Raw genomic sequence first — 13,613 nt, forward strand, 5'->3', positions numbered from 1 at the left:
AAAACCTCCAAATGCTGCATTTTCCCAAGTCATGGTACTCTACCTTATAGCTTATCACTTCCTGTCCCATTTGCTAGTACTTCTATCTCCTTTTCTGAACAAGAACATCAATATCTTTCTTTCTTTCCTCCCTTTTTTTTTCTTTCTAGGGTTGCATCCTTCAAAAATGACATTTACTCAGTCACTCAAGCAAATAAGACTATGAGCCACAGAAGTCGCTTTCAAAGAGTTTGTGATGTAACATGAAGTTCAAAGCCAAAGTCCCAAGAGCTCTCCTACTGCTAACTCTATAGTTAGGTGACGTGAAGAGACAGAAATGAACTTTATGGATGTTTCCTAGGGGAAAGTCTTACCTGAGAAGGATCAGACAATCCCTTCAGGGGTAGCTGTGATTCAAGACAGAGGGGTCTCTCTCCAAGTTTCAGATTGGGAGAGTTCTTTGTAAGGGATGCTGAACATCAATTCTGCAGTGCTGGGTTGGTCCCCCTTGCATCTTAATGCCTTAACTCATTGCTTCCCATCTTTCTTGGCTGTCTATGTTTACAGCAAAGCTCAGTCTGTACTTGACTGTCTGCCCTGACTGGAAGAGAGGTATCACAGGTCAGCTCCTGGAAAAGGTCTTACCATTACTGATGAACACATCTACTAGCTGTTCCTTGGAGAAACCTGAATCCACCTCAGCTCTCACTATTTCACAGGGGAATCCTGCAGCCATCTGTCGGTGCTGTGATGACAACATAGGGATATTAGTTCTATAGTCTTCCCAGTTTTCAAAAAAAAAATAGTCATAGTATGGAAATACTCAATACCTTCATGCAGAGGGCAAGCTGATTTGCTATGTAGTCTTGCAAGCTTCCTTCTGGGCCATGGAAAATGACATTATGATATTGCTCAACCTGTTCAAAGCCAAGAAAATTCCTGGGTGAAGATGCTAGTTTGACAAGGGAAGGGGTGGTACCCAAGGACAGAGGTTCCAATTATCCCCAGGCATTCAAGAGAATAAAGAGATCTGAGAATAGGAGTATTAACTAGACTCATAAATTCCTTTAAGACTTGAACTGTGCCTCCTCTCCCCTGGAAACTAAGATATGTTTGCAGAAGCTCCAGGGATATATTCAGGGTAGGGGCACACAAGGACTGCCTGCCAGACATTATTCTGTGAACTAGAGAGGAAAACTAAAAAGCATCATTCTTCAGGGGCCCCTGATGGTGAGCTTAGGACTGACTGTGAGGGTATACAAGGCCATGTTTCTGTAGCCACGCGTGACTTTTCTCTGAAGTTAAATACTGTTCTTTTATTGGCAAACTGTTTCTATTGCAAGCTGTCTAGTCTGTGACATGTTAAAGCAGCATTTTCAAAATGTATTGTCCTACGGGTACAGCATTGCCATTTCATTGTTTCAGTTGTCTAAATGCTGTAAAACAATGGGGAATTTGTTATACTAACACGAGAAGTGGGTGCCACTCTGGGATTCACTTAAGCCCCTTAGGGTCACTGGGTGAATGACTGGCTCATGCTTATACTTCACTGATTAAACTATAGGCTCCAACAATAGTTGCGACATCCCGCTGTCCAACAAGACAGGCAAATGCACAGGGATGAGCTGCAGCTGTTTCTCTGCAGTTCCACAAAAGTGCTCGTGAGTAATGCGCCTCTCAGGCCTCAGTATGGTCTCACCAGTCCTCATCAACCTCCTTACCCGGGTGTCTCTACATCGCCTAATGGATATGAAAGATTTCACTCCGAGAGAGCAGACAAGATCTGTGCAGCCGAAGTAGAGCCTAACTGCTCAGGTTTTTCAAAGTGTCAATCTTGTAGAAGACGACAAAGAGGGGCGTGGCAGTGGTTCCTACCTCATTTCAGGGAGGGGTCAGAAAATCAGCCTGATACTCCCTAAGTGGCAGGGAAGTTTCAGCGTCTCACTAATGGAGACCTCAGCTCTGTTTTTCTGAGGTTTGTGCCACTTTTCACAAAGCACCTTAGTGGTAAATTGTGTGCTAGGCATTGCTGCCCAGGTGCCATTCCACATTCACCCCAGGGATTGTTTCACCCCAGTGAAATGGGAGACAGATTTCCAGGATTTACTGAACACGCTGCCCCTGAGATTTTTTAACTGGCCTTGCAATTTAATCTCGTTCCGCTGCTGAAAACAAGGGTGCTCTATTCACTACAGCTCTCCTGTCTACACTTCCGAAGGCTGACTCTGAAACCAATCACAGCAAGGGCTCCAGCTTCAGAGATAAGCTAGAAAAAGCCTCACCTCGCCTGCTAGCACATGCACTTTTGTAGGGTAAAGGACAGGGAACAATCTAAAGTTTACTGAAGGGACCTTTCTTACTAGCAGTAAACTGTTCATGTGTGCGCTTCTTAATATCCTCTATGACATGCAATAGAAGATAAACCAACAGGTTACTGAGTAGGTAAAAGAGGAAATGAAGGTACAAAATTCCTCCTACTTTGTGTTTTAAAACATGCTTACCAAGAATCTCCTTTACAGGTATCTTTTGCTCACTCTTTTTCCCTTTGATCAAATGATATATAGGTATGTTGATTATCACTTGCAACCAACCTAAACTAATTACTTAGAAAATTATAGCTAGTTCATTGAGATTGGTACACATATAAAGAGCTTTGCCTGGAAAACAACTCATCCATGTCAGAGTTATCCTATCGCATTTCTGCAAAGGTCAAACTCGGCATAATGTAAAAAAAACAACAAAAAAAAACAAAAAAAAAAAAACAAAAATCATACTCCATGCCCCATGCCTCCAGCAGAGGGTGCTACAGATAAAGGACTGTAGGTAAGCTACTACTGTGTTTTGATGAACTGATGGTGAAAAGGAAATGTTTGAAAACTGCAATCCAGTTCGACTTCTAGAATTATAGCTTGAGCCATGCAATTATGGTGCTACCGTGTAACACTTTGCTTATTAGTAAAGGTACGCTTCCCTCACTATCAGGAGTGACACTAATTCAATTTACTCTGCGCCTTTACATGATGTTGGGAGTCCCACATCACACATCAATCAGGGCTTTGTGAAACAAGTGATCTCAACAACGTCCCATCCATTCCTTAACATCCCCCCTTCTGCGCCATTTTCCCACAGGAGGGGATTAACACAATGGAATCATTGCTGTCCATGTGGCAACTGAGATGTGTCTTCAGACTTGTGGTATTTTAAAGCAATAGAACCTCAACTGTTGTTTGTCTGCATAAGGGCCGCTGCCCGGAGTCAGTTTGAGGCCGGCTATACTGAGACATTAAACACAAGAAAGACTGGGAAAGTGATGGGGAATTGCTGTGTTAATTAAAACTGGGGTGGCTGTCCCTTAAAAGTACAGGCTTTACGGCTAGGAATTTCATTGCAGCCTCTTCTGACAGAGTTTCAAAGCAGTTATGGACTGTCTTTGAGGCATGAATGGGTATTACTGTCAACTTAGTCATGTCAGCTGCTCACGTCCCTCAAAAGTCACTCTCAGGTCTGTGATGTACACACGGGAGAGGGTAGCCATGCAACTATCCAGGAATCGATGGGAAAGCACAAACTACTAACAAGAATTGGTACTACTTAAAATTTGAGCAGAGCTACCAGTGGAGCTGGAATGTATGGAATGATCTAGAAGTCTGTTCAACTAGCATGTGGGATATTAAAATGAAAAGTGAAACTGAATTCCTTTGTGGTTTGTGATTTGTAGCCACTTTTTTTTTTTTTTTTTTTTTTTTGAGGTCACTCTTTATAGAACAGACATAAAAGAAACACAAGAGAAATCACAGTTTATATATGCAAAATTATTATCTACCTATCATCTACCTATCTATCTCTATCTATCTATCTATCTATCTATCTATCTATCTATCTATCTATCTATCTATCTATCTATCTATCTATGTTTACTGAAACTATAAAAGTCAAAACCCTGTTTTTGTTGTTTTCTGTTTTTTTGAGATAAGGTCTCTTTGTTTTGTAACCTAGACTGTCCTTGAATTCACATCAATTCTCTCGCCTTAGCTTTAGATCTTCAATGTTTATAAAACCAAACTTCCCTGTCAGCTCACTGGAGCATTTCTCTATTTAATAGAATGAAGTGTTACAAAATAAAATGAAGCTGTTGTTTTATGTCAAGTTGACACAAGCTACAGTAATCTGAGAGGAAAAAAATCTCTATCAAGAAAATCTTTCCACATGGCTAGAGGTAGGAACATTTTCTAATTAGTGATTCTGGAGAAGGGAGCCCAGCCCGTTTGAGGTAGGGCCATTCCTGGGCTTGTGGTGCTGGGTTCTATAAGAAAGCAGGCTGGGCAAACCAGGAAGAAGATTCCTTCATGACAGCTGCATCAGCTCCTGAAGTCAGGCTCCCCCCTTTGCTGTTTTTAATGATGAACTGTTATGTGGAACTGAGTCAAATAAAACTTCCCCTCCCTAAGTTGCTTTTGGTTATGGTGATTCATCACAGTGATAGTAACCCTAACGAAGACAAATTGGTACCAGGAGTGAATGGTGTGCAGTCTAGAATGCAGGTAGGGAAGGTCCCCAGTTCAGGTGGCAGATCTATTGGGATCCACTACCAGAGGATTTAACTCAGAATGGGTTGCAAGCGGTAACAGAATACAGTGCTGAGACCCTGGAACTTGGATGTCTGCCTTGCCCAGAACTCTCACCTGCTGCAAGTTAGATATGTGAAAAGAATAAACTTTAGTGCTATTTAATCTTTAATTATTTGGTGTCTATAAAAGAGGCCAACTGATGTAAACTCTTTTACTCAACTTTAAATTGTAAACGCTTAGCGTAAGGCATCTTGATATACGTGTCTATTCTGTGTCTATTGTTTGATGGCACATCCTTGTTAAGGAGGCAGGTAATATGTCCCTACATAGGTTAAAGCACTTTAGTAGTCACAGGTAGTCCTTCTGGGACAAAGAAATGGACATCTGGATCACAGTGACAAGAATCCATGCCAGTGATGGACAGCTGCCAGGGAGGAGTGTGTTGGGAAAAATAATGTCCTAACCCAGAGCGTAAGGTACATGGGCTCCCACACTTGTCCACGTGGGCCACCTGATGGATGTCTCAATAGTGCTGATGACAGTGCCAACATACCAGCCTGAGGTAGTTCTGCAGCATCTGGAGTGGGATCATGGATGCATAAGTCACACTACTGAGGCAGCCTTCTTGGGGACCTGTAGAAATATACACAGAGAAGGACAATTGGCCTTTCCTTGTGCAATACAGATGATAGAGACACCACACAAGCTACCACAGAGGAAATGGGATACTTGTGGATTTATAGGAGCTGACATTTGGCCAAGAAACATCAGAGCAACTTTGACACCTGTTTACGGTTTTCTAAACAGTGAGTGGCCCTGGGAACTTAAAAGCTCCCCTATTGATCCTTGCCCCACCTCACACACTTCCCCAAGAAGGTCCACTGACTTTTTTAGCAATTGCAGCTAGTACATCCAGAGTCCAGCTGCAGCTGTGGAGCTGAGAATGCATGCTGTTGGGCTCAGTGCTTCACTATTTGTTAGCAGAAGCTAGCACAGGCAACCCAGTCTTTGGAAAGCTTTCGTCTTGCCTAATACTACTAATTGTACAAGTCCAGGGTCACCTTTTAGGTTTTATCCCCACCTCAAGTTCTAGCACTCAACACCCTGGTTGAAATGCAATGTTTTCTAGCGTGGACAATCAACTGTTTAAAAAACTTGCCACGGATATAATTTGGATCTTAAAATTTTTAGTCAACGCCCATTTTTTGAAAATCTATTTCTGACTATAGGAGATACATGAATAAATCATCAGCCTTTTATAATCCGGGGCTGAGAAGCAGTAAATACGCCACAAACTAATAACTAGACATTACATAAGAAAATCAATCAGAGACTCGGTTGTATATGTGAGTTAGAAGTAAGCAGAAAAAGAATTTACTGGATTGCTATGACCACTGAGTGACATTATCCTTGTATTATGTTATAAATAAAAACACACCCTGAAAAGAGTGGACACTCTCTTAATAGTCACGTGTACCACAATCCTGTAATCATATCAGACATTATGGTTGACAGTAACAACAGACATTTCTCTTTTAAGCCAGTCGGTTACTCTTAGCAACGTGGCAGTTTGCCTTTGGGTTGCTTCTAACGAGGGACACACTGAGAGCAGCAGGACTCTGTGAGCAGGGCAGACATAACTAAGGGCGACAGACAATTTCCAAGTCTTCCCTCCCCCTTAAACAGATATTTCAGGAAACAGCTAATGACCTCATGGTATGAATCACACAAGTACATTGAAAAGCAAGCAGACAGAACACTGAAGTTCAGGAACCGGCCCTGTGCAAGCCCGTGCTGAGGCACACACGCCGCAGGCACTACAGTAGTTTGGAAGACCACTTGTCACCTGACAAGAACACTGTGACCTGCTCCACCTTCTTCTTCTTCATGATGTCCCATGGGGACTGGGTAAAGCTCTGACCAGTTGACCACGGCATACTTCCTAGTTGAAGAAAGGGAAACACGGTCATGGAGAGCCCAAACGGTGCCTTCATAATGGCTAACACAGTCTCCTCTGTGAGGCATTGAAGAGTTCAGAGCTTCTCAGGCCACAGGGCATCCAAAAGGCAATGAGCTTCCCAAAGACGTTTTTGTTCTGGGTCAAAGGGAAACCTGTTCATTCTATAAACTTCTTTAAAACAGTAATTTATGGAGATATCTAAGGAACAAAAATATACCCAGATGTTTCCAAGGTCAAGTTCTCAAAAATTTTTATATCCTGAAACTACTGCCTAGTTCACCACCAAGTTCTAGCAGTTTGAAGCACATCTAGTTTTTCACCATCTAGTCTCCGAGCCATTTTTTTCTTTTTTTAAAACTTTATTTTAAAAAAACAAAGATAAAAGAAAAAAATTTAAACATTTTTGCATAAATGTATACAAATACATTTTTGTCAGTGCTTGGCTTTTTTCTTTCTTTTTTTTTTTTTTAAGGTTTGATACTTTGCATTAAGGTCTTACTAGTTACAATGAGCAAAAAGTACATGTAAAACAGGATGTAACCTGGAATTAGTCAACGTTTTCTTGGTGTGTAAGGATTGAGCATAATGTTTTTTTTGTTTGTTTTCTTTTCTTTTTTTTTTCTTGAACTTCACACAGTCTGTGAGTTGTTTCTGGGGCAGTCCGAGCCTCTGGGGTTAGCATCCCAATATCAGTGACTGCATATTATGTCTGTTCTTTTGTGACTGGGTTATCTCACTCAGGATGATATTCTCTAGATGCAGCCATTTTCTTAAGAATTTGGTTAAGTCATTGTTTCTGATAGCTGAGTAGTACTGCATTGTGTAAATGTACCACAATTTTTGTATCCATTCATCTACTGAAGGACATCTGGGTTCTTTCCAGCTTCTGGCTATTATAAATAGGGCCGCTATGAACATTGTGGTGTATGTATCTTTGTTGTATATTGGAGTGTCTCTAGGGTATATGTCTGGGCCATTTTTTAGGGAAGGTTCCAGAACTTTTTGGTTTTGTTTCAGGATCTCAGACCAAGTATTTCAGGTAATCTAGGTGCAGCCCCAGTACTTGTATAACCTCAGGCCTTCTGCATCTCAGCTGAGCTGAAATTCCTTTAACTGTGACTCAGAAAATTCACTCACAAAGGTTAAAAATAGCATCAAGTACAAACTGTCCATAGAAAGACGAAAACGAAGGCCTCTGACCACAAGACTCAGTGGCTTTTAGAACTAAATCACTGTAGGGCATGCTACAATTCTGTGAGAAGTGTGAACCTTCAACCATCTGATGTCCACTGTTCACAAAAGCAATTTCATTGGCTGTTGGTAATAACCACTCCTTGTCACCAGTTCCACAACAATAGGCACAGGGCCACTTTCTTCAGGACACCTCTGTTCTGTCTTTATATATCAGACATGATCCTGTATTAGCCGGGAAAATGTGTTCCTGAGAGTCACTCATGCCTGTTTTTCTTAATGCAGTCTTCAAATTGCATGGTAGTTCCACAATAATATTTTAACTATTATCCCAAAGTTATTATAATAAGTAAGTTACTATAAAGCTAGGGGGAATATATTTTAAAGCAAACCTGCTTCTAAAAACACCTTCTGTGGTGCATAAGGCTGGTACATAAAAGTAAAAAGTAAAGGTTGCCTTTCTTTTACCAAGACCAATCTTTTAAAACGTGGTTCTGTTGGACTGCTGGACACGTATGTTTTCATCTTCGTAAGCCTGTGAGTTGAATCCTGATTGCTTTGCTCAATAGCCAGGTACCTTTAGACAAGTTATTAAATACCTATGTAGTTATACAATGGGGATTTGGTGTGTTTTCGTAAAGTATCATGCACAGACCCTGCAAAGAGTGTTTGTAACAGATGTTAATTCAGATCTAAGGGAAAAGATCAGCCAGGGACAAGGAATACTTTTTGAGTTCTTACTGTGCTCACTGGAAAACAGATCTTGTCTCTTTAAGTTCTTTGTAAGTCAGTTAATTAGAAATAAGCAGTTACCACTTTGACCTATCCCATGTGGGAGCTTTGAATGTAACTTCATTAAAGGGTTTCTTTTGATTCTAAACCACACTGAACTCCTGGACTATTGTACTGTTAACATAGCGTAACACACCTGGCAGAGCCTAAGAGCCAATCTGGAGCTACGTTCAGAAGCTATATGTAAGCGAGCATCTCTGGTTGGCTCGTTTCTCCCATTTATCTGGACTGCAACTGTAATAACAAAGCCTCACCAAAGGCTTTCCAGCAATTTACTCTCTAACATTACTTGAGGCATAAAAGCATTTTTTATAGCAACAAGGCGACATTATGTAATGGCTTCATTGTGATGGCTCAGGGTTCTCAGTACTGGCAGCTGCCACAGGCAAACCTAGAATGTGTTTCATCAGTGAACCATCAGGCTACGAAGCCCCCCGAACACAAATAAATGCAGACGTCTAGCTTTTACTTCGCTCCAAAGCTGCTCATACCTAGCATGATGGATTGTATACTGCTGGTGCCAAGACCGATGCAGGAGTCAGTAGTGTTATTAAATGGCCCATCTTCCAGACTCCACCATCCATCAGAAGAGATGGCTTGGAAGTGATTTGTCAGAGCCTGACTCACTGCTTTTGAAAGGTCTTCCCATGATGTCTGTTTGCGGACGTTTAAAGTGCATATTGTATGTTCACATTCAAAGTCGTCAGAACCATCGTTGCTTGGTTGCATTCCATCCGTGGAAATCCTTAAGGGTATTTTAAGAGCATCTGTTAGAAGAACAAAGAGATGGAAGTTTAGAAACAGCATTGATAGGGGTGGGGGGAGCAAAGCTATTAAATAGAATAAGCAGATATGAAGATTTTAAAGATAAGTCAAAAGACAACTATCTTAGTCAATTTTAAGCTGAGTCTTCTTGTACTGCAGCAGATACTGGTCTGCCAGTCTCCCCATGATTTCTTCAGGAGCATATAAAGTGAGCCATTTGTCATTCCTTGTATCTCAGCCTTTCTACTTCATTGACTCTTCCCTGCAGCAAAATTCTCAGGCTGCTAACAAAAGAGAAGAAATTGGGAAAACCAGGAGTCTTCCTTCCATCTAGAGTTCTCTGTGTTGTCCTTATCTTTATATATAATATAAGGTATATATGAAATGCTTGTATAATATAATAGTCATGAGCTAGTTAGAATTCAGTAGGCTTAGAAGAATCCCCGAAGAGTCCAGACAGACCTGAGTCTGAGCCCCAGTAGCAGCTTCTCCTTGCTCTATGACCTTGGTAAATGTCTCTAGTCTTGCTATCCCTCGGTGTTCCACCAAAGGCGGAAAATATACAGAGAATTGTCATACAATTATACAGAGAGTAACTTATTTTTAGTTTGGAATGGATGCGATGAATTCAACCCAGAATCACATGATAAACACCAGCAAGTACTTGGTACGTGTTCAGTATTGTACCAGGAACTTCAGGCTCCTGGGGCTTAGCACGCAGTGAGCTGACCTTCTGTTGCTCAGCTCTACCCTCCCCACAACAGCAGAAGCTTCAGATAAAATTTCCCATCTGAAGGATATGAACCTCCTGAGCTTGGCCCACACGCGCTTTTGTTCTCATAGGCTCAGCTATGTTTCCTAAAAATCACTTGTGTTGATTCTGGAATCTTCCTTGTCTTATGATCTTATCACTTTAATTAATTTTAATATTCAGTACACTGTTGAATATAAAATACTTCTATTATAAAAACAAAGTTGGAAATTTAGACATTTGATGAGATTGCTCAAAAGTGTTTACCCAACGAGGTATAAATAGAACAATAACATAAAATTGTAGAAATGTAACAGTGTCTCCACAGATACTGCCTTGAGCTTACTTCCTGAGTGTGTTCTGATACTCAAGAACTAAAGTCAGAGGGGACATAGCAAAGCTAGATTTTGTTTTACAAAAAATGATTAAAAACTTACTAAAGGCTTTCTCACAGAGTGAAAGACTTGTGTAGTAAGCTTTGGCACTAAAATAAAATGCTTCCAGTGGATGACCTAACAACCATGCCTAATGGAAGGTACTAAGTAGATTCCATGTGCTATTTAAAAAAAAAAGTTAAGAGTGGAACATGAGGCTACCCAGGATGAGTTGGGAGTGGTAGTGGATGTGATCAAAATACACTGTAGGCATGTGTGAAATTCTCAAACAGCAAATTAAAAATATAAAAACAAGGTAAAATTTAATTTTAATGTAATAATTGAAATATAAAACTAAATGTACAATTTCCCCCCTTTAAAAATGGCTTTTCCACTAGGTTACCATTCATTTATTTTCCAGTTATCAGGTATGTATCTTACCCTCAGCATCTAACATACATATCCTCTGCTCCTGACAGATGATGCTGGGCCCCCACATCTCCTCTCTTCTCTCTTTTATATTCTTTCTCCTTAATGGTGGCCAATTTAAGTATTGTCTTCTATATTTACTGCCATTCCCCCACAGACTTCTCCTCATCTCGGCTCTATAACTTTCTCTGACAGACTGATGACTGTCAAACTCACATGTCCCTAGGTCCATCATCCCCTAAGAGCTCCTGCTGACTTGACATAGATATCTCCAGTCCACACATCCAGACAACTCCTGACCTTTATTAGGCATGTCAGCTTCACCCCTGACAGCTCTCCCTGGAATTGGGGATGGCAACCCTCAGACCCCTTGGAAAGACCCATGATGTCCTTTTCTACTCTACGTTTGTCAATCGTGGATTTCTGCTGACTCTTCATTCAGTATCTTTGGAACGCAAATTCTTCTCATGGCCCTTCCTGATGTATCCTAGGTGTTGCCCATCATTTTCACCTTTCAACTGGACAATTTATATTTTAGTAGATGTTCCTAAACCTTTGTACAATCTATTCTCAACAAAGCAGCTGGTGAAAGCTGAAGTTTACATTATATGTGTTACCCTCTAGCAGTAATAATGAGTGAGTAGTTTCATTTCTGCTGCTGAAAAATATACCATCACAAAAAGCAATGTGGGAGGTGGGGAAAGGGTTTTCTCTGTTACAATTCTATATTATAGTCATTCATTTCCAGGAAGTCAAGTCAGGAACTTATATTCATATCTATAGTCAAGAGAAAAAAATGTAGAGATCTTTTCTTGCTTTCTTCTTAGCTGTATCTAGTCAGATTTTTCTATTTCTTATATTGTTCTGGGACCTTCTGCCTAGGGAATAAGGCTGCCCACAAAGGCCTGGGTCATCTTATGTCAAATAACACTCAATACAACCCCCTACTGGCATGCACATGAGCCAACTTGATCTAGATAATTTCTAATGTAGACTTCCTTCCCAATCTTCTAGCTACAATAACAACCAAACAGGGGTGATACTCTTTTTGAGCACAATAGAGGCAGTGCATGTTTTGGGTATCAAATTCCTTTCTGATTGGATCTAAAGTCCTCTCCCCAGGAAGAAATACATGGATGATGTGTAAATCTGACCAAGAACCCTTAGGAAACTCATAGTCCTCAGGACTTAATCTATTATTTTGCTATGGATACAACATAGAACTGACATCTTAATTTTTATCTCTAGACCCACAAGTTAGGGCATATTTCAGACCAATCATGGACAGCAGCAGGAAATGCAAAGCTCACGACTGGTCATGGAGGAAAAAACGTTAAGAAAGCCAGAGGCCAGGGAGGACCAAGGCAAAACAGTTTTCCAGACATAACAGGACTACTCACTCATGAAAGACCTGCACAAGTCAACATCCCATCATCTATGTAGGAGGGACTTATGAGCACCTGCCCCTAGATGAGGAGCTTTGGGTAGTTGACGGCTGCTTCAGGAGGAAAAGCCAGTTTTCTTTAAGGATGAGGTTGGTCTCTGGTAGGTCAAAGATGGTCCAGTGAATGTCACATGGCCATACATATGTGGCCAGAACAAAATAGGCCATGCAAGTTATTAAAATCAAAGTGAAGCTTGGAAAGGGGTTAGTAGTAGAGCAGGGAGTAGATCTGGGATACATATAGCTCTACTGCTTTACACCTATTATCTCGGTACTCTGGAAATTGAGGCAGGGGGATCACTGTGAGTTTGAAGGCAGTCTGGTAAATAAGCTTAGTTTCTGATATGGACATGTTGCGGAGAGGCTCTGTGTGGAAGGAAAAATGAAGGAATTAAAGAAGAAATGGAGGGAGGAAGGAGAAATTGAGGAAGGGAGGGGAGGAGAAAGAAAGGGGAAGCAAGAGAGCAAAGAGAGAGAGAGGAAGGGAAAAATGGATCCATTTCTGAGTGTGCAATTAGAGGTCAAAACATTATTTTAGATGTCAAAGTTGCTTATCCCAAAGGTAAAAGATTACTGAAACGTCTGGCTTGGCAGCTAGATTGAAAGTCAACTGATATGTTATTATGTTTTCTATGATCTGTTGTGCCATTCCATACTCAAAGCCTACAGGGGGGCTTTTCATAAAATGCACGGAGGAGCATGCACTTAGGGAGCCAGAGGGGATCCATGAGACCATCACCTCTCTGTAGAAACCAAGTGCTGGAGGCAGCCCTCCTGCCATGCTCACTGGATGAGCTACTGCAGAGTGGTATTTCCCACCTGGAACTCTAGCATCTCCAAAGAACCAGGGGGGTGGGAGGATAATCATTTAGATTGTTCTCTCAGGTTGGTCGGTAATATCTAAGAACGAAGTGGCACTATTTGGATGGCGAAGACCTGCACAGAAATTTTACTCAAGGGAAAAAGGCCATGGCATCTTCAAAAGCGTTTTTGCAATAACCAAGGCTCAAAAGAAGTTAAAAGGGCGAGTCCAGGAGAGCTGCACTGGCATCCCTTCAGTGCTCCAGAGCCCCCGAGGTGTGGCAGGATAGACGGGCTGGAACATCACTCACTCAGATTCTCCAGCAAATGCTTGCAGTCATCAGTGGCAACATCATGCACAGTCCGGTTGCACTTGTCTCTCCGTTCTGGCTCTAGCCCTCCATGCCTACACAAGATTTCTAGGCAGTTCTGTAAAGACAAGAGCACTGTTATATCCGAGTCCAAACCAGTCATCTTGAGTGCAAAACCCAAGGGAGAAAGCCACTTGCCTGTGGCAAGCTAGCGTCGAATTCACAGTCACACAGCCCTATAATAATCC

At 41.4% G+C, this 13,613-nt stretch overlaps 1 protein-coding gene across 4 annotated transcripts in view; it reads right to left on the reverse strand.

Annotated features, from left to right (window-relative positions):
- Positions 1 to 13,613, reverse strand: part of CTTNBP2 (cortactin binding protein 2) — a gene marked incomplete at its 5' end in the record, with an annotated part of 137,984 nt that overhangs the window by 25,349 nt on the left and 99,022 nt on the right. For all 4 annotated transcript variants that reach the window (XM_080936326.1, XM_080936325.1, XM_080936324.1 and 1 more), the window contains 6 exons: positions 625 to 724; positions 810 to 896; positions 5,101 to 5,180; positions 6,394 to 6,489; positions 8,982 to 9,257; positions 13,366 to 13,483. In XM_080936326.1, coding sequence (XP_080792452.1) covers positions 625 to 724; positions 810 to 896; positions 5,101 to 5,180; positions 6,394 to 6,489; positions 8,982 to 9,257; positions 13,366 to 13,483 — 757 coding nt within the window. The remainder of the gene's footprint in view (positions 1 to 624; positions 725 to 809; positions 897 to 5,100; positions 5,181 to 6,393; positions 6,490 to 8,981; positions 9,258 to 13,365; positions 13,484 to 13,613) is intronic.

Source organism: Micromys minutus (assembly GCF_963924665.1).
Source record: "Micromys minutus genome assembly, chromosome: 23".
In the NCBI taxonomy this organism is placed as follows: Eukaryota; Metazoa; Chordata; class Mammalia; order Rodentia; family Muridae; genus Micromys; species Micromys minutus.